At 41.7% G+C, this 22,290-nt stretch overlaps 1 protein-coding gene across 2 annotated transcripts in view; it reads left to right on the top strand.

The window, feature by feature from the left end:
* LOC105033149 (thylakoid lumenal 15.0 kDa protein 2, chloroplastic) overlaps window positions 1-22,290 on the top strand; it is a 41,461-nt gene that overhangs the window by 2,016 nt on the left and 17,155 nt on the right. Inside the window, exon 2 of one of the 2 annotated variants that reach the window (XM_010907827.4) lies at window positions 3,964-4,091. In XM_010907827.4, coding sequence (XP_010906129.1) covers window positions 3,964-4,091 — 128 coding nt within the window. The remainder of the gene's footprint in view (window positions 1-3,963; window positions 4,092-22,290) is intronic. The other variant, XM_010907828.4, reaches the window with a different exon arrangement.

Genomic DNA, 22,290 nt, shown 5'->3' with positions numbered 1-22,290 from the left:
CATGCTGATCAATTAGGCTTTTGTGCTTGGTTCAAAAATAAGCTCAAATTGTTCTTGAAATAATTGTAAACAAACTAAGCTTGATCTCAGAAATTGATGCTTGAAATTAATTGCAAACCAAGCTTTGTCTGATCAATGCTCCGTCAAGCTTAGCTTGATTACAGTCCCATATGTGGGCAACTATAACTTTGTGGGTAACGAGGTAAAAAAAGGGTTTTATGAGGATAAAAAAAAAAGAAAAAATGAGTTGGTTTATGCACCTTTGATGTTTTGGACTGTAGAATATTTAAGTAAATAATCTTATGAGAATAAAGAATTATTTTCTAGAACATGCTAAAAGAATTTGGAAAGAAAATCAGTTGATCAAAGGTTTTTTTTCCTATTATTTAGGTCATTACTTCTTTCACTTTCATTTTAACTTATAGAACACATTTTCTATGTGTGAGTCCCAAATCCAACTCCATTTTTGTCTATGAAACATCAATGTGGAACCTTAGTGAGGATTTGTCTCATACAATGTAAATAAATATCATATTTATTAGCATTAGATAATATTTGAGTATATTTGAGTTCGTATATTAACCTTAGTTTATGGATATGTGAGAATTGAATTAGCTAATAAGAATAAAAACGTATGTCCTTTCAGTTCTTTTCTCTATTTCTATCAATTGAGTTACCTTTAGATCAACTATGCAACATGCTAAGATGATAGATGTCCAAAGTTGAAGGTTTATGTGATTTTATATCTCTTACCAAAGGATTCTCACACTCATCTTCAAACTTGTCATTCATGTCTATGATATGCTCATAGATGTCCTATTGCAAGGAATCATGGATAACATCATGACGATAAATCATGAAGATAACTATGTCCCAAATTCTTATATTGGCAATGCCCACTTATTTCTTTGCATCTGTATATGCAAGACTCTATACATACATACATACATACCTTTGTAGGATCTTCTATGTTAGCGTTCTTGCATTGTTCTTTAATAAAATGAGTCATTTTTGTAGCAACCCACATCAAACCTTTGTAGGATCTTCTGTATTGGTGTTATAAGAACAAGACAAACAAGCATGAGAAAGAGAAATACACCCCAAAACAAAGGGAAAAATAAGAAGAGACATGACTCATGAGTGATTTACATGGTTTGACAAATTGTCTACGTGCACGAGGATTGCAAAGAGAAATCCACTAATGTGAATAATATATAAAATAACTAGAACCCAAAGATAAGAGCCCATATGGTGAAAATCCACTCATCTATTGTTACTGGAAAAGCTTCTCCAAAAATATCATTCCCAAAGCCTCTCTCTAGCATTTACTTTGAAACCCTAGAAGAGAGGATAGGGCTTTATATTATAATTAGTTTGTCATTGCTGTTAGATCATCCATTGGAACTCACATCTGCTAGATATCCATATGCAAACTTGACTCCCGAAGCAATTAGAAAACAAATCTTTATTCAACAATGCATTCCAAACTTGATAACCATATTGACTTGTGTGGAAGAAATTGGTTCTCTTAGAACTTTTCTCTCTGTTCCCATGGTGGCAAGCCTGAAGTCCACATTTGGGGATTTCCATGCGCTAAAGACAATAGCCATATGGCTCTCTCCCTTTAATACTACAGGGACAATGCCTGCTTTTTTTCTCCAACCAATAGGCTAACTGGATGATTTGAAGAGAGAACTCAAGCTTTGTTCAAATCCTAGATAAAACCCACCCTGCAGCCATATAATCTCTGCTTCAACTCAAGCTAAACATTACCATAATTATTGTTTTGCCATTATTGATTATACAAAGCCACATCCACAACAATTTTAACATTCATACCATTTATTAAGTCATCATAGAGAGTATCCATTGTTTACAATTCTCAATGGTCAGTAGGTTCAGATTAAGTTGGAATCAGTTAAGAGCAGCAGCGACATCATAAGGCATTTGGGGGTTGCATGGATCCTTGGAAAATCTTATTGGATCATCTAGTTGGGTTCTTAATTTTAAAGATAGTGGAAATGATGCGTTTCAAAGAGATTAGACATCTCAAAGTGCTAGCTAATCAAGCTAGTAAAGTTTTTAGTAGTTGTTCTAAAAGATCCAGGACCAATGTTCATTGAATTGGTACCAGGGCTTGTACTTGCCGGCTACTGGTTTGGTAAAAAATTGGTATGTATTGTCTCAAATTGAGGCATATCTGAACCTGGAGGTTGGAGGGGAGAAGGGAGGAGAGGGAGAGACGGTGTATCTCCAATGTCATTGTTGTCTCGGCAGCTCTGTAGTCATTGTCATCTATGGTGGTAGTGGCGATGATGAGGGCGATGGAACCCTAATCCTAGCAAGGTATCATGACTCATAAGAGGCATGGATGTTTGAGAGAGATGGGAGAGGGGAGGGGGTAGAGAGGAAAGGAGGGTCGGGAGATAGGGAGAGAGGGTTGAGGGGAGAGGACGATCAGGAGAAAGGGGGCAAGGAGAGGGGAGAGAAAGATTGGGAAAGAGGGGAGAAGGATTGGAGGAGTTATGACCCATGATTGAAATTATAAACCACCAAACTGTCCGATTCAGTCAAAAACAGCCTGAAATGGCTTGAAATTGGGTGGAACCAAATGATTCAGCCCGATTCAGGTTGATTCTCAGCTGAGACCGAATTGAGTAGATGAACCATTCCAGTTATGGCTGGTCCTGTTTGGTACATCACAAACTGCTCGGTTCGAGATGGTTCGACGGTTCATGCTTGGGGCTAAATCTTGGCTTTACCAAGGTTTTGGGGCTAAGGGTGTCTAGAGCAGGGCCACCCCCTATTGTATAGCCCATTATGTATGGGTCCTTTCTATAAAAAAAGGAAAAGAGATCTGGTAGTCAAATCGATAACTAAGCATACTTTTTAAGGACTATTAATTCCTTTACTAAGATTATTTTTCTTCCATAAGAAAAAGGGATTAGCTGTTGGCTTGCTTGCCATGATCTCTGTGTTTGTGCTTTGCTTCAAGCTTTTCAGCATACTTTTGATGCTAAAGCCCTGTCCAGAATATCTTATTGATCTTATTGGATGGATAAGATCCTTTGGCATCCAAAAAAGCGACTCATCAAATATTTACACTTGCATGTAGTGCCTCATCTATGCCTATATGTGCATATCTCCACCATTTGATTTCGTTTATGTAATCATATCTGCTGACAGTGATTTTATTTATATTATGCCAGTATGCCCAATTTGATGCTTGCTATTAAAAGGAAAATATGCATGTCATGTGCGTCAAACACTGTTGAACCATGTTTGTCGGACATAATCCTTCACTGATTTCTGTTCTAGCACAGCATTTAGAATGGATTTATATCTTGTTCATGTGCTCCAGCTTTGACATTATAATTAGTAAGTTTCTTTCTCTGATTGTTATTTATAATTGATGGTTCTGAACTTAATAGTTTTGTCTAGAAATAGATGCTTATTTACTATTATTATGCATAACAGTTTTATCTAGTTATCATGATCATGTCAGCATTAACTACAAAAGAATTTTCTACTTTCAATATCATTTTGCATGTTGTTATTTTTGTGCTTTCAATTTGTCATTTCCTTGATTTAATCTGGTACACAGTGAAACAATTTGTGATGAATTTTGTAGCTTGTAATTCTCTATTGTCTACATTTCTATAAATTTCAAGGTTTTGACTAGTGTACAAAAAATATGAAATTAATATCTATAAAAATGATAAATTGCTCAAAAAAATATATTCTTGGATGTTTTTTCCATACATTTTATTTTGTTTTTTTTTTTCCTGCTTTTCTCCATCTACTCAAGTTTGATACAAAGCATGCTATTAAAGCAATTTTTCTTTTAACCAACCAACCTAAATAGTTGGCAAAAGGCTGTTTGTTGTGATCATCTTATGATTCTTTAATGCAAATTCATGGCCCATTTTGGTTTTATCTCTGATATAAGATTGGGTTGTCTAGGACTTAGTGCAGCTGATGCGAAAGTTGGGGTCAACAAGCCAGAATTGCTTCCTAAAGAATTTAGTCCGGTCATTGATGTTGCCGGGTTTCTCTCTGCAGGGCAGGTGTCAGTAATTCCTTGTTGCAAAGTTAGTTTTTACTTTCTTTTAGCAAGATGTTTGCAATTTGTAGTGATAGATGTATTGGGAAACAGTGAACTTGAACTACTGAGAAGCAAGGTTCAAAATACTAGTCAATCCAGTACATACTCATTGATAAGCACCATACTGAGTCTGATTCAAGGGAGCATTGATACGGGCAAATATCACCTAAAGCACATCAGAACTGCTCAAACTGAACCTGGATTGAGTAGTTTGGCATGGATCATGGTCGATTCGCCCTAAATTGAATGCAAATCAATGCACCCTAAATTGAATGGTCTATTCACCCTAAACTGTGTGATACAGCTTGGGATGGCTAAAACAAACCTTTTTGCAATCATTTACCACCATTTGAATGTGGGAATGAAATGAGGGAGAAGGGAAGTATGTCTGGTGAGACTTGCTTGCAGGATTGAAGTTTGGATTTTGAGTTTTGAGACAAATCTCATTCTAGCTAGGAATTCTCCCTCCTCCCTTCTCTTATTGTTCAAAAATCCAAGTGAAATTGTGTTTAATGGAAAAAAAAAAAAAGAAAAAACATTGGAGTATTTTGTCAAATGAGGATTGAATAGTCATTGATCATTGAATTCATGCTGTAGAGCTTGAATCTAGGATCAAAATCAATGATTTTGGGGATTTTGAGTTGAATCCGAAAACCTTAAAAATTGTGCACATACGAAGTTTTTATTCTAAAAAAGGCCGTACCAAGGCATTCTAGCTATACCTATACATACTCATCAATACTTTTTTTTGGGCATAATCATCGATACAATGTGCACTCTACCCACCTTTGGGTTCGGTATGCTCTTGTACCTCAACATTTCAAACCTTGCTTAGGACAACTATATTTATAAAGTTGGTAGTTATGCGAACATATTTGTTCGTAAAGTGGGTACGCATGGTAGGTTTAAAAAGCCAAGATATTGGTATGCTAATGTGTCCTTTTCTGTATTCTTCCTCTTTGACTTGGCTTAGTAAGTCATAATTTAATAAAAGTTTGTTTAAATATAGGGACTTGAGCAGACAGAATGCAATTCTTGATGGGTCTTTCTTTTTTTAAGGGGGGGACTTGGAGTTGTTGGAGTACGGTCTTAACTAAACAAAACAGTGAGTCAATATTATGTGCTTTCTTCTTTGATTATACAGAAAGAAGACAAGAATGACCAGAGTTTAACCATCAGCAATAATCTTTGACCAATTTTAATAGTTTTGGTGCATGAACCCCTTTGTGTGATTTGCTTTTATCAAGCTTAACATCCCATGTCAAAATCAGAAATGCATGTGTTGGGAGGTAATTTATCACCCAGGCTAAAGATATGAACCAGCAGAAAGATATGTGATGAAGTGCACAGGACCAACACTACAGCATCATTGGAGATAAAGGTATCTGATCCCGGAGGTAGATATGTCTCTTTCGAACCATGAGAGGGCTGTCTGAAGGAGATCATTCAGTATATAATTTTGGACCTCTCCAATCCTAACTTCAGACCCTGATGATCTTCCTAAGCAAAACATCAAAGTCCGGATGATCCCGACTTCAGTTTAAAACTTAGACTCCAACTAGTTTTAGTCTTTGCAATAGCTGGCATTTGGATAGGCTGATCTCTGACTTCGGCGGCAGATAAGCTTCGGATCCTACCGACACTTATTCCTATAGGTGCGACTGGCTCTAGTCATTTTCTTCCTTTGGCACCCATCTTCATTAGACCATGTTGAAGCCTCTTCAACCAAAACTAGTCCAATGCTACGTATGCCTTCATTTCAAATTCAAAAGCGCCTGCGACACTACAAGTGGATCCAAAATAGATAAGGCAGGTGTAACTGTCCGATCTTAAAGATTTCGACTGAAAATCTTGTCATATCATGCCTAAATCGGCTTGACAATCTGTCAAAAGCAGCTTTTCAGCTCTCGCCTAAAAAACGGCCTCCAGAGGATCCCTAAGGTACGTGAGAACAATCTCTCTCAAACGCTCTCTCTTTACTGTTTCTTTGAGATTTGACTTGAGTTGTGGAGGGTCTCCGTCGGAGCCAACTTCGGCTAGAACTTGTTTTGCAGGATACTTTCTAGAAAGGGCCTGCCATCACTCTAGCTACTCCAACTGAGATTCGAATTTCAACGACAACAGATTGGCGATAGAAGAAAGGCATACTGATCTGATATCGAGGAGTAAGAGATTGAGACCATGGCCCCATATAGAACATCTTTTCGGTGGTCTAACGCCACCACCTATTTTGAGGAGCAAGAGATTGAGACCATGGCCCCATATAGAACATCTTTTCGGTGGTCTAACGCCACCACCTCCCGGGTGGCGGAAAATATGCCCAACCCCCAGGCCCATGCGTAACTTCAGGAGGTTCCTCCACCACCTCCGGAGGCCGTCAGTGCGAAGTAGTTCAACCTGCTATTTCAATAGTGCAGATCCTGACCACCGCCATCCAGACGATGCAGCAACTCCATACTGCACCAATGATGGCGGTGCGGTGCAGTAGATCAATGCCGCATCGGTGGCAGCAGTAGCTCAGCCAACCAATGCTACACCAGTGGCGGAGTCACAACCAGCCAATCCTATACAGCAACCTGCATCATCACTGTAGATCTTCCTGCAGAGCTTTGAGTGGGGGAGGCAGACTCGCCATAGCCGGCCTCGAAGCCCAGAGTAGAGAAGGCAGTGATCTCTGAGTCCCTGTTTCAGGCAGGACTTGACCCCTACTAGCAATCTCCTCTGCAGTGTTCAGAGGATTGTACTGCCCAAGATGCGGACATCAACTGTAAGCTTCGAGAGATGAATGAATGGATTGAGGCACTCTACAACCAGCCTCCGATACGAGATGATAGATACCATACGGACCCACCATTCAGCATCCAGATTATGCAAGAACAGCTCCCTCGCAACTTCAAGATGCCGCAGCAGGAGAGCTACCAAGGGACTACCGATCCCGTGGACCGTTTGGAAAGCTTTAGGGTCCTGATGCTTTTTCACGAGGCTACCGATGTTGCCCTTTGTCGAGATTTCCCATCTACCTTGAAGGGCATAGCTCGACACTGGCATTCAAGTCTGAAGTCATGGCCGATCCACTCATCTGATCAAATGAGTCAATTGTTTGTGGGTCACTTTGTCAGCAGTAGGAGGCATCGGAAAGGATTTGACTCCCTAGTCAACATCAAACAGGAGAGGCAGTCAATCCTCTCCTATCTAGCCGCTTTAATGCGATTGCACTGGAGGTTCGCGATCTAGATGAATCGGTCGCCATGACAACTCTAAAAGGATAGATTTCTGAAAAACGATCTTCGGTACTTTTTGGAGAAGATCTACCCTTGCAATTTTGTTGATATGTTGGCTCGAACGGAAAAGTACGTGCGGGCTGATGAAGCATTTAAAGATGAGCCTTCGATAGATGTGGCTATCGAAGAGAAGAAAGAAGAGGAGACGAAGTCTCCGTCGAGGGATCGAAAGCGCTCTCGCTCTCCATTCAGAAGTCGGAGGTCCCGAACTCCCTTACAGAACCCTCGACAAAAGATTTCCTTTAGAGGAGAGTGATGTGTCTCCACTTAAGAGATTCACAAACTACACGCCGTTGAACGCTACCCGAGCCCAAGTATTGATGCAAATCAGGGATTGGATCCATCGGATAGAAAAGTTGCAGATCCATCCAGATCGTCGAAATCCCAACAAGTATTGCCTCTATCATCGCGATCATGGCCTCGACACCGAAGAATGCCTTCAGCCTCAGGATAAAATTGAGGAGCTTATTTGGCGTGGGTGCTTGAACCGGTTTATCAGGCATCGGCAGGAGCAGTCGGAAGAACGGTGGAGGTCGCATCGCCCACCAAAATAGCGGCAAGAAGAGCCCTTTGGAGAGTGACCTCCCGTCAGAGTAATAAACACAATAACTAAGGGGCACCGAAGCAGAGCAGAGAAGTTGGCCGAATCTGCCAAGAAGAGGAGAATTGAAGAGTCCATTGCTTTTACTGAGGAAGATACTCAAGGAGTTCAGTTTTAGCATGATGATGCGGTGGTTGTATCTTTAAATATCGCTATGATGTACGTTGCATTCTGATTGATAATGAAAATTCGGCAGACGAATTATTTTATGATGCTTTCTTTCATATGGGCATACCTCCTGAACGCCTAGGGCGATTGGACTCACCTCTTGTAGGATTTACTGGAGATGCGGTGCCTATTGAAAGAGTTATTATTGGGTTCCGATGGCGCAGCGGAAATGTTAGGTATTTAAAATTTTCATTCAAAACACCTGGCGCACCAAAAACTCTAATGCTCAGAAACCCTTGACTATAACAATTAAAGCATAATTAATGTAAACTTGGATAAGAAGCATACCTGTAGCGCTAATCTCAATTTTCATGAGGCGTCCAAGCATCCGCCCTCTAACGGTGATCCACACGACAATTGGACCAAAGATAGCACTCCACCTTGCTTCAAGAGTTCAGCCCCTGTAACTCGACTAGCCTCATATCGGTCAGATTTTTCTAAGAACCTGACTCGACTCTCTTAGAATCTCCTCTGAACTTCTGAATCTCCTTCTTTAGGACCTTTCTAACCTTTGTCTGGACCTGATTAGGCTTTGTTTTAAAATCCAAAGCCTTGTCCTAAAACTAAGATGGATTGTAAGAAAGAAAGGAGAGCAACGGAGACAAAATTGGAAAGTCTTTCTGAATTGCATCGGACACCTAGCGCACTGGCCTTTTTATAGCCATCAGAGGGGTGCCAAAAAGAAAGGACATGCCCTATCTAAAAAGCCTTATCTAATCTGAATATCAAAAATAAGAGATCCTTCAAGCAAGACTCTTATCAATGATAGTCGATCAGCACATTCATCCGCATGCGCGACCAGAGAACGGATGTTTTCGCCTCTCTTCTTAAATCAGAAAATTCCACAATTTGCCACGTGGAAAGAAGATCAAATTATGATCTCAAAATACCTGATAAGGAGTTAAAAATCCCACGAGAGGATGTCTTCTTGCATCTCATCATGCGATCCCTTATTACCGCGTGCATGCACACGAAGAGTCGCTTTTGGCATCCAATTGATCTCCAGATATATTTGAAAAAATTTCAGATAAGTCTCCGTATGAAAGCTGATAAAAAAAGGAACATTATCTGATAGGTAGCGTTCCATTTTAATCGAATTTGATCTGCAGAAGGACTCTTCAAAATGCGAGGAGTCGCGAGACTTCACCGTGCGTGCACGTAGAGTTGTTTCTTTCCAATTTTTTCTCCACCCCATATTTTTCAGAAAAAATACATCTTATGCTTTGAGATGCGTATCAGAGGATGGAGGGTGATGTGGGCTGCCACACGCGTCTGAATCTCAAGCCAGAAGGACTCTTCCTTCTGCTCACGCCATCACGCGCGCGAGTCCTTTTCTTTGCGCTAAGAGTCCTCATCCAAGAGGACTCTTGTAAATTGGCATTAACTTGAAATGTGGCGCCTCTTTTTGGGTTGCTTTTAGGTGGCGTGACCTAACCCAATTGCTTACCAAATTGGGTTAGCAAATTAGCAAGGTATGAGATCAAATTAATCTCCTAAGGAGCTAGGATTTCCACACATGCTAGCATGCTTATCAAGAACCTTGATTGGATCCAAAATTTTAATCAACTTTATCAAAAGGATCTTTGGTCAATTTCTTTGTGTGGCCCATTGGGTTCCACATCTAGCCAGCAGTAGGTCCGGGTGCACTTTGACCAAATTTGATTAGATTCCAATCTAACCGATTTAGATCTAATCGAGCTAATCCGAGTTCAACAATTAGAATTCTTTTTAATTGACGATCGAGTTAAACTCTTTAATTTGATCAAACCTACAAGTCAAGATTGACGTCTAGCAACATATCATGACTATCCAAAAGATGTGAAATTTGGTGGAAATACCAAATATACCCTACATCCTGAATATGTTCATGAGTATGAAATTATGTCAAACTCAAATATATATATTTATATTGACTCTCCATTAACCAATGATGACTCCGATGATGAAGTATTAGAAACTCTTTCTAATCTCCTTCCTGCATTTGGCTAAAAAACTTCTTTCGAGTCATCTAAAGAAGAGAATTCACAGGATGTGATCTCTTACTAGGAGTGATTGATTTCATGTTAACCGACTCATAATCTTTATACACACTCCTCCATATCCAGAACATCCTGTATATGTTTTAATGCCATACCTGGGTATGAACCAAAATATGAGTTCATATGCACAAGATTCCATAGTGATCTCAGGTCTAAGGATCATTTGCACAACTTTCACTTAGAGAACCATCTTTAATATGCAAGGAAGGCTTCCATAAGATGTTCCCTATCATTGAGTCAATTCAGTGGATTCATTTCCAAATGAGCACCCACAGCCTTGTATTAATGTCCCACACAAGTAGCTAGTGAGATCAACCACCCTCTCCGTCGAGCATACATAGTATGTGCTAGTCTATCTGGAATATTGATCTCTGACTTAATACTCCCATAACTAGAAATATTTAAGATTAAGGTTTTAAGATTTTAGGTTTCACTGGCATGATCCATTCATGTCTCCTAAAATCATTGTCCTAATCTTTGAGGTTCATCATAATCTTAGACATAATAAGATGCAGTTAAAATAATGAATCAATGTCTCATTTTATTATTAAAAAATAAATATCATTACATGAGTTGGAAAATTACAAAGAAAAAGTTCCATCACAACATATTTGCGATTGGCTTTTAGGACACTCTTCTTTCAATCTCCCACTTACACTAAAGCCAATCACTTTTGTATTTCAATCTCATACAATCAAGATGGCGATCAAATAGCTGCTGTGGTATGGATCTGCTATACTGTTTTTTGTGTCAACTTGTTCAAGGATAACATCTTGTCTCTCTATAATTTTTCGAACGAGATGAAAACGTTTGAGGATGTGCTTGGATCTTTGATGAGACTTAGGTTCTTTAGCTTGAATAATGGCCCCAGTGTTATCACAATAAAGTGGCACCGGTCCTTCAATCTCAGGAACAACTCCCAATTTCATGATGAACTTCTTCATCCAGATAATTTTCTTAGCGGTTTCACTAGCAGCGATGTACTCTACCTCAGTAGTTGAGTCAGCTACTGTCTGCTGCTTAGAACTCTTACAACTCACTGCCCCATCATTTAGGGTAAACACATATCCTGATATTGATTTGCTATCATTTGGATCAGATTAAAAGCTAGAATCTGTATATCCCTCTAGTTTCAACTTTGATCCTCCATAAATGAGAAAAATATCTTTAGTTCTTCTTAGGTACTTCAGAATGTTTTTCACAGCTTTTCAATGATCCTCTTCTGGATCAGCCTGAAATCTGCTAGCTATGCCTAAAGCATAGGCTACATCAGACCTGGTACATAACATGGCATACATAATTGATCCCACAATCGAAGCATAAGAGATTTCGTTCATCCTCTTCCTCTCCTCTAGTATCTTAGGACATATTTTCTTAGAGAGACGTATACCATGACTTGCAGGTAGGTAATCTCTCTTACTTACCTCCATATTAAATCTTTTTAATACAAGATTTTTATACTGTGACTAGGATAAGCCTCGCATCTTCTTAGATCTATCTCTATACATCTTTATTCCCTGTATATAGGATGCTTCACTCAAATCTTTCATAGAAAACTTATTTGATAATCAAGTCTTGATCGATTGCATTATTGGGATATCATTTTCAATGAGCAGTATGTCATCAACATACAGAATCAAGAAGACAACAGTACTCCCACTTGTCTTCTTATACACACATGGTTTATCCTCATTTTTGATAAAGCCAAACTCTTTGACCGTCATATCAAATCAGATATTCTAGCTCTTCGAAGCCTACTTCAATCCATAGATGGATTTCTTTAGCTTGCATACTTGATTTGCCCTCCCACTTGAGACAAATCCCTCTGGCTGAGTCATATAGACCTCTTTCTTAAGATTATCATTGAGGAAAGCGGTCTTGACATCCATCTGTCAGATCTTATAGTTGTAGTATGCCGCTATAGTAAGTAAAATCCGAATAAACTTGAGCATAGCCACTGGTGAGAAGGTTTCATCATAGTCAATTTCTTGCCTTTATCTGAAACTCTTCGCCACCAACCTAGTTTTGTAGATTTCTACTTGATCATATGCTTCGATTTTCTTCTTGAAGATCCACTTGCACCCTATTGGGGTCACATCCTTAGGCGCATCAATCAAGGTCTACACTTGATGCACATCGAGTCCATCTCAGATTTCATGACTTTCAATCATCTGTCTGAGTTGCTATTCATGACAGCTTCCGAATAGGTCAGTGGATCATCATCCTAAATGATGTTGATAGAATTATCATTTTCAATGATAAAATCATATCTCAAAAGTGCTTGACGCACTCTGTCTGACCTTCAAAGAGGAGGTGTATATTGTGAATGTACCTCATCCTTGGATACTTCTGATTGAGGATCTTGTAGTTCAACCACAGATATTTCTGGATTGATTTATAGATTCTAAATTTTTGTAAGTTCAATATTCCTCCCACTGTCTTCTTGGATGAATTCATTTTCTAAGAAAGTGGTGTGCCTACTAACAAATACTTTTTATTCAGTAAGGTGGTAAAAGTAGTATCCATTAGTTTTTTTAGGATACCCTACAAACCTACATCTGTCTGATCTAGCACTAAGTTTATGTTCAAAAATATTTCTGATATAAGCAGGACGGCTCCAAATCTTAAGATGTTTAAGATTAGGCTTCCTTTCCCTCCATATTTCATATGGTGTACTTGCAACAAACTTTGAATGCACTCTATTTAATATGTATGCGGCAGTCTTTAGGGCATATCCCCAGAAAGATATTGAGAGATCAGTGAAGCACATCATGGACCGCACCATATCCATCAAAGTGCGATTCTTCCTTTCTGCTACACCATTTAGCTGGAGTGTATGAGGGGTCCATTTAGAGAGAATATCTTTACTTTTAAGATGATCAAAAAATTCACTGGATAAGTATTCTCCTCGATCAGATCGAAGAATCTTGATACTTTTTTCAGTTTGTTTTTCGACCATATTTTGATATTCCTTGAACTTATCAAAGACTTCGGATTTATGTTTCATAAGATATACATATCCGAATCTTGATAGATCATCTGTAAAAGTGATAAAATAGGAGTATGCTCTTCTGGTCTGAGTTATCATCGGTCCACATACATCTGTATGTACTAGAGCTAACAACTCATTTGTCCTCTCTCCATGTCTAGAGAATGGAGTTTTGGTCATCTTACTCATGAGACAAGATTCACAAGTTTTCAATGATTCATGATCATACGGGTTAAAATTTTTTTTTGTATAACTTGTTTATTCTTGACTCACTGATATGACCAAAGCCGCAATACCAGATATATGTGATATTCACATCTTCTCTCTTTTTTTTATATTTTTTTCGATATGAAAAATATTTTTATTGAGTGAAGAATTAAAAGATTGTTATCAATATAACCACTGTCATAAAATTTATTAGAAAAGAAAATGGAGTATCTATTTTCCATTAGCCTTATTTCGTAACCTTGTTTTAATAACAAAGGTATAGAAATAATATTTCTAAGGATCTTTGGTATGTAATAATAGTCTTTTAATTCTAAAGTTTTGTTTGAAGGCAAATCAAACATACAGGTTTCCACAGCCTCTGCGCTAATGGACTCTCTACTTATGCTATAAAGCTCAAGAACACCTCTTTTCAGACCTTTGATATTCTGTGGTCGTGGCAATGAATTGCAAATATGCGATCCAAGACGGTATTCAATACCCAAGATCAGAGTTTGAGCCACTCAATGAAAAATAGTTCTGTATCATATACATATCTTTTGGTACTATACTCGCACTCTGCTTCAATCTTGCAAGATAATTCTTGCAATTATTCTTTCAATATTTAAATTTACCACAAAATGAACAGATAATATCTAAGTGGATATCTTTTGCCTTCTTATTTTTGTAAACATTATTGCTGACTGATTTAGGATCAGAAATATCTAGAACATCGGAGTTCTTCCCTGGTACGAATCTAATTTGCCAGTTCCTCAACCAATCACATAGTTTGGATCGGTCAACATATTTTTATTTATGGTTTCAAGTAGTGAAAATAAAGAAACCATAATACAGATTTAAATCTACATAAATAAAGAATAATAGTATAAGCAGATCACTTATGTTTGACAGATATAACTAGATGAGGTCTTTTATTCTAATTATTATTCCCACTATTTTATCATATACCATAGCCCTCTCTATGATAGATGAGAAAATCTAAATTGGTTTCTTAGCAGGATTAAGATCCTAATCTCTCAATGAAGCCTTGTGGATATTACAACAAACCTCAATGAGTTCAAAGATAGAAAAATCTATCCAATTATATTTTATGTAATTCTCAACATAATCCTTGTGGATATCACAACAAACTATAGTATTTTCTAGTTAAGTCAGACTTTTCATTTTCATACAGCCATATCTGAAAAATGCTATCCTTGTGGATATCATAACAAAGTAACATATCCAAAATATGCCGTAAAGCATCTAATATGCACCAAGACAACCCCGCATCAATCTCCATAGCAAGCCTTGTGAATATCACAATAAACCTACTATGGTTTTTGACAGGGCATTGACTAGGCATGAAGAAAGACTGTGTAGTGTTCAAAACACTGAGCAATCTTTATTCAAGATTTGAACTAATCCAATTAGCCAGAAAAGTGTTAAGATTGATGGGGTCCCCCTGTTGCTTTTTGTTGGAGCACGATCCCGGCTCCTCCCACGGATCTTGGGTGCAGCGGAACCAGCAACGAACAAATCTGGAGACTTCTGGACTCGATCGAAGGCCCTTGACGAAATCAGCCTGGTTGCTGTCTTCTTCGTCAGCCTTTCGTTCCAGATGAAGAACACCTCTAAGATCACCTCTAAAAAATCCAAGATCTGGTACCCAACCAGATCAGGCCTGGACCGAGGTCTTCCAATTTGTAGATCTCGAATCGGGGCATTCTAAATAGGGAAGAAGGTAGATAGAACTAGACCTTGCAGATCTGTCCTGCTGCAGCCTTTCCTGTAGATCTGTTGATGGAGATCTCACCCGCGCCTCAAACGACCTCAGATCAACTCCAGATCTGAGAGAAACTTGTACCAACCTCGTAGCAAGAGGTTCCAAGTCCTGGACCTGATGTTTGGGCGGCTATAAGAGAGGGAGAGGCAATATGGTTGGTGGCACAAAGGGGGAGGGGCTCAAAACCCTAGCGCCTCCCCTGCTTTTCCTGCCTTCTATGGACCTGGTGGCAAGAAACCCTATGGTTTCTTGCTCTTGGGGCGTGGAGAATAGCTGAAGAGAGAGGAAGAAGAGAGAGAAAGACTTGGGAGAAAGGATTTTCGTATTCCTTGGCTTAATCAAATCTATACAGTGCATGTATATATAAACACAGGGTCAAGTGACCCAAACCCAAAACTCCCTTGACCAACTCTATGGGAGATTAGGTTAACCCAAGCCCATGTACACTCATGACTCGACCTAATCTCACCTATCCTGGACCCAGACCTGGCCCATAAAGAGTTGGTCCCTTGAGGCCCACATAACCTAGATCTCAAGAACCCGAAAAGCCCACAGCCTTTCAACCTAGGGCCCAACTAGCCCTAGAGCTTCCATGAAGCCCTCATGAATGATGGACCTTGGCCTTAGCCTTGGTCTCCTAGGCTTTGGGCACACCACCTGGATCACAACAATCTCCACCTTGGTGTCCCAAGGCCTCAATCAGCTCCACTCTGTCCATCAGCCGAATCAGCTCAACACATCTCTGAAAGCTGTCCCGTGGAAGTACCTTCGTAAGTGCATCAGCTGGGTTCTCCTTGGTGTGTACCTTTACCAGCTCCACCTCGTCATCCTCCACAAGCTTCCTGATCCGATGATACCGAATGTCGATGTGCTTTGTCCTTGCATGATAGACTGAGTTCTGTGCTAATAGAAGTGCACTCTGGCTGTCACAGTGCACTCTAATGGCCTCCTGAGTAAGGCCCATCTCCGTCAACAAACCCTTCAGCCAAATTGCCTCCTTAGCTGCTTTTGTGAGCCCGATGTACTCCACCTCTGTAGTGGATAGGGCCGTGATAGGCTGTAGACTCGATCTCCAAGAAATAGGACCTCCATACAGGCTAAAGATGAAGCCTGTCGTAGACCTCCGGATATCCACATCTCCATCGAAGTCTGCATCTACATAACCGCCAATCAGCCCTTGAGCCTCCCTGGACATGTCAGAGTATCCCACTGCACCTCCTCGCTGTTCGTAGCAGATGCCAACTCCAACTGAACCCGTCAGGTATCTGAATATCCACTTCAGAGCTCTCCAGTGCTTCCTGCCAGGTTGCGCCATGAACCTGCTAACATGACTCACTGCATGAGCGATGTCTGGCCTACAACAGACCATCGCATACATTAAGCTCCCAACTCCTGAAGCATAAGGAACCGTCTCCATCTCCTGAGCCTCCACCTCAGTCTGTGGTGCCATAGTCTTCGAGAGTCTGAAGTGACCGGCAAGTGACAGCTCCGCCGGCTTTGCTCCCTTCATCCCGAACCTCTCTAAGACCTTCTGTATGTAGCCCCCCTGAGATAGATGCAGCACCGTCTGGGCTCGGTCTCTGAAAATCTCCATGCCTAGGATCTTCCTTGCAGGGCCCAAATCCTTCATCTCAAACTCCCGAGATAAGGATGCCTTCAGATCCTGCACAACCTTCCTACTCTTGCATGCTATAAGCATGTCATCCACATACAAGAGTAGGAACACCCTAGAACCATCCTCAAGAGACTGAACATAAACATAGGGATCAAACTCGCACCTGGAAAGTCCAATGCTGCGCACATAGGAGTCAAACCGCTTGTACCATTACCTCGCGACTACTTCAACCCGTACAGCGACTTCTGCAACAAACAAATCTTTCCCTCTGATCTTGGATCCCTGAAACTGGGTGGCTGCTCCATGTAAATCCTCTCCTCCAAATGCCCATGGAGGAACGCCGTCTTGACATCCATCTGCTCCAGCTCTAAATCCTGAGCTGCTACAATGTTTAGCAACACTCTGATGGAAGTATGTCTGACGATGGGAGAGAAGACCTCGCTGAAGTCGATGCCTTCTTTCTGGGAGTATCCCTTGGCCACTAACCTCGCCTTGAATCTGATACCTCCCTGCTCTGAAGGCCCTTTCTTGCGACTGTAGACCCATTTGCAGCCAATGGGCCTCTTCCCCTGTGGCAACTGCACCAATCGCCACGTCTGGTTCTGGTGGAGAGACTGCATCTCCTCGGACATCGCTTGGACCCACCGCTCTCTGTCCTGATTCTCAATAGCCTCCTGATACGTATATGGGTCTCCATTCGTTGTCACCAGGGTATATGACAGCGTCTCCTCGAAGTCATATCGGTTCGGTTGCCTAATGGTCCTCTTGGGCTTGTGTAGGGCAACACCGATATCAGTCCTCGGTCCAGCTCGCTCCTGCTGGACCTCTTCGCCTCGATCATCCGTCCGAGTCTCCTCCACCTGTGGAGATACCTTAGGTAGGTTCTCCACCTGAATGTCATGTCCTCCCGTAGTACCTAAAAGAGGCAAAATCAAAGAGGTAAGCTGTCCAGCAGCGCCCTGCTGGACCTCCTCCTGCTCCTGCTGCTCCTCCATGCCTGCTCGCCTCCGTAGGACTGACTCCTCATCAAAAGTCACATCCCGACTAATGATGACCTTCTTTTCCAAGGGATCCCACAGCCTGTATCCCTTAACTCCTCGCGGATAGCCTAGAAACACCGTCTTGCGTGATCTGGCATCTAGCTTGCTCCGCTCACCAGCTCCAATGTGCACATAGGCCGTGCACCCAAATACCCATAGATGGCCCAGCCCAACTGTCCTCCCAGACTACACCTCCTCTGGAAGCCTGCTATCCAACCTGGTGTGAGGTGACCGATTGACCAAGTAACCCGCTGCGTCAACTGTGTCAACCTAGAACGCCTTTGGAAGCCCTGCCTGCAGCCTCATGCATCGTGCCTTTTCCAGAAGTGTTCTGTTCATCCTCTCGGCCATCCCATTCTGCTGTGGAGTCCCCTTAACTAAGAAGTGTCTCCTGATCCCACACTCCTCACAGTAGTCCTGGAACTCTCTGCTGGTGTACTTCCCGTCATTGTCTGACCTCAGACACTTCACGCTCCTTCCCTGCTCCTTCTCCACCTCAGCTCTCTAGATCTTGAACTTGGTGAAGACTTCTGACTTCTCTCTCATGAAGTAAATCCAGAGTTTTCTTGAGAAATCATCAATCAGGGTCATGAAGTATCTGGCCCCATTCCTAGCTGAAACTGGGGCTGGTCCCCACACATCTGTGTACTAACTCCAGAGGGGCTGCACTGCGGGTTGTACTGATGTTGAACTGAACTCTCCTCTACTTTTCCATCTGGCAAGGCTCACAGATCTCCCCTGTAGCACCATCCTCCAGATCAGAGATGAGTTCTCTCCTGCTCAACTCCCTCAGCCCTTTGTCACCCATGTGGCCTAGGCAGTAGTGCCACATCCTGTAAGTCCCCTGCTGGTCCTGTGCTACAGCTGCTGCATCAGACTCTCCGGTCACCACAGATCCCTCCATGCGATAGAGGTTATTGTCCAACCTCCTGCCTCTCATCACTACTATAGCTCCATTGGAGATGTTCAGTACTCCGCTTCTAGCCCTACTGCTGAAGCTGTATCCACTGCGCTCTAAGTAGCCTAGTGACATCAGATTCTTTTCCAGCTCCGGGACGTGCTTTACATTTGTCAATGTCCTCACAATCCCATCAAACATCCTCACCCTGACTGTCCCTATCCCCGCCACCTTGCAAGGATGATTGTCGCCTAGAGTCACTGATCCCTCATCTGTCTTGGTGTATGTCGCAAACCAAGACCTGTGTGGTGTGTAGTGATGTGAGCACGCAGAGTCTAGTGTCCACTCCTCTGTGTAATGCCTGTGACCATCTGATACCACAAGTAGATCATCCTCCATCTGCTGTCCAGCAACTGTACTCACTGATTCTGAGCCACTTCTTTCTCCCTTCTTGCTCTTCCATAGTGGACATTCTCACTTGAAGTGTCCGAACTCGTTGCACTTGAAGCATTTCATCTCTTTCTTTCCCTTCTTGGACTTGGATCGCCCCCTGGACTTGCTTCTGCCTCTGCCTCTACCTGTCCTCTCCCCTACTGCCAAACCCTCCTGGGGAGCCCGATCTCTGGTCAACTTTTCCCTTTGCTCATTAGACCTCAGCACCGAGACCATGTCCTCATATTCCAGAGTCTCCTTGCCATAGAGCAGTGTAGTCACCAAAGAGTCATATGATCCTGGCAGCGAACACAAAAGCAACAGGGACTTGTCCTCCTCATCCAGCTTCACCCCGATATTCATCAACTCCGTGCACAACTGGTCGAACCTCTGAATGTGGCCAATCACATCAGATCCCTCCTGCATCCGAAGACTGTACAACCTCTTCTTCAGCATTAGCTTGTTGCACATATTCTTCCCTATATATATGGTGTGCAACTTCGACCAAAGGCCCTTTGGGGTCTTTTCTTTCAACACTGAATACAACACCGCATCCGCCAAACATCCTCTGATCACCGAGCATGCTTTCTTCTCCAACGATGCCCACTGTCTATCTGTCATTCCCTCAGGCTTCTCATCCAAAGCCTGATCCAGATCTGCTTGCACCAGAAGATCCTCCACACGGATTTTCCACATGAAAAAATTTTTCTTACCATCAAACTTCTCGAAATCGACCTTCATATTGCTGCCCATGACTGGATCCAAGCCAAACAAGCAATATAAAATCAAGAAGTGTAGAATATATCTTGATGGTACCTTGCTGAAAATTTTCAGCACTTGGGATCTTTAACTTCTCGTGCTTGGAACCGCTTCCTCACCAATGTGGCTCTGATACCAACTGTTGGAGCACGATCCCGGCTCCTCCCACGGACCTTGGGTACAGCGGAACCAGCAACGAACAAATCTGGAGACTTCTGGACTCGATCGAAGGCCCTTAACGAAATCAGCCTGGTTGCTGTCTTCTTCGTCAGCCTTTCATTCCAGATGAAAAATGCCTCTAAGATCACCTCTAAAAAATCCAAGATCTGGTACCCAACCAGATCAGGTCTGGACCGAGGTCTTCCAATTTGTAGATCTCGAATCGGGGCATTCTAGATAGGGAAGAAGGTAGATAGAACTAGACCTTGCAGATCTGTCCTGCTGCAGCCTTTCCTGTAGATATGTTGATGGAGATCTTACCCGCACCTCAAACGACCTCAGATCAACTCCAGATCTGAGAGGAACTTGTACCAACCTCGTAGCAAGAGATTTCAAGTCCTGGACCTGATGTTTGGGCGGCTGCAAGGGAGGGAGAGGCAATATGGTTGGCGACACAAAGGGGGAGGGGCTCAAAACCCTAGCGCCTCCCCTGCTTTTCCTGCCTTCTATGGACCTGGCGGCAAGAAACCCTAGGGTTTCTTGCTCCTGGGGCGTGGAGAATAGCTGAAGAGAGAGGAAGAAGAGAGAGAGAGACTTAGGAGAAAGGGTTTTCGTATTCCTTGGCTTAATCAAACCTATACAGTGCATGTATATATAAACACAGGGTCAAGTGACCCAAATCCAAAACTCCCTTGACCAACTCTATGGGAGATTAGGTTAACCCAAGCCCATGTACACCCATGACTCGACCTAATCTCACCTATCCTGGGCCCAGATCTGGCCCATAAAGAGTTGGTCCCTTGAGGCCCACATAACCTAGACCTCAAGAACCCGAAAGGCCCACAGCCTTTCAATCTAGGGCCCAACTAGCCCTAGAGCCTCCATGAAGCCCTTATGAATGATGGACCTTGGCCTTAGCCTTGGTCCCCTGGGCCTTGGGTACACCACCTGGATCACAACACTTTTTTTAGACACTAATAAATTGGTCAGGCCAGCAAACAGAACTAATTAAAGAACCACCGTACTGGAAACATTTAGACACCAATTGATTAATCGATTCAAGAAATTGGTTAGCTACTAGATTATAACATACGACTTAATATGATGTTTATGAGAGCTTTAATGGTCTCATGCACATCCTAATTCAACCAATCATAACGATGCACTATTATAGTTGTATCTTTATAAACATAACAACTAATTATGGCATCTAATCATATCTCTAAGATATGAAATCATAATCATACAACATGATTATAACATAGCAACTTAAGCATATCATATGTATGAAGTACTAATAACATGCATTAATATAAAATACTCTTTTCGTGGTTCTTCTTCTTGGGACATCACAGTGGCACCCTTACACGCCATAAGAGTACCCCATGAAATGGAAAGAGAGGGTCTTTGAACCCTATTTGCTCTTATGATCGGATGGCCTAGTGATGAACCCCAATTCGAGTACTAGGCTACTAAGAAAAATTCTATGCATACATCATGCATTTAATATTATGTATCTAAAACATATCTCTAAGACACGCTAGGATTTGGATGTTCAATTGGGTTCGATCATTAATCCGACTTGAACCAAACTAAAAATCCAAGCTTGATCACAATCAAGATAATATTCTAATCTTTGATTGTATAAATCAAGACAGGCTCTAATACCACTGTTGGGTTTTGGTGGTGCAGTGGAAGGGCTAGGTATTTAAAATTTTCATTCAAACACCTGGTACACCGAAAATCCTAATGCTCAGAAATCCTTAACTATAACAATCAAAGCATAATTAATGTAAACTTGGATAAGAAGAATACCTGTAGTGCTAATCTCAATTTCACGAGGCGTCCAAGCGTCCGTCCTCCAACGGTGATCCACACGAAAATCGGATCAAAGACAGCGCTCCTCTTTCACTTTGCTTCAAGAGTTCTAATCCCTAAAACTCGACTAGCCTCGTATCAGTCAGATTTCTCTAAAAACCTGACTCGACCCTCTTAAAACCTCCTCTGGACTTCTGAATCCCCTTCTTTAGGATCTTCTCAATCCTTGTCTGAACCTGATTAGGCTTTGTCTTAAAACTCAAAGTTTTGTCCTAAAACTAAGATGGGTTGTAAGAAAGAAAGGAGAGCAATGGAGACAAAATTGGAAAGTCTTTCTGAAGTGCATCGGACACCCAGTGCGTTAGCCTTTTTATAGCCATTAGAGGGGCGCCAAAA

The sequence above is a fragment of the Elaeis guineensis genome, chromosome 14, assembly GCF_000442705.2.
Source record: "Elaeis guineensis isolate ETL-2024a chromosome 14, EG11, whole genome shotgun sequence".
Taxonomy (NCBI): Eukaryota; Viridiplantae; Streptophyta; class Magnoliopsida; order Arecales; family Arecaceae; genus Elaeis; species Elaeis guineensis.
Note: the sequence above shows the minus strand (reverse complement) of the source record. Positions and strands in the feature narration are given on the sequence as shown.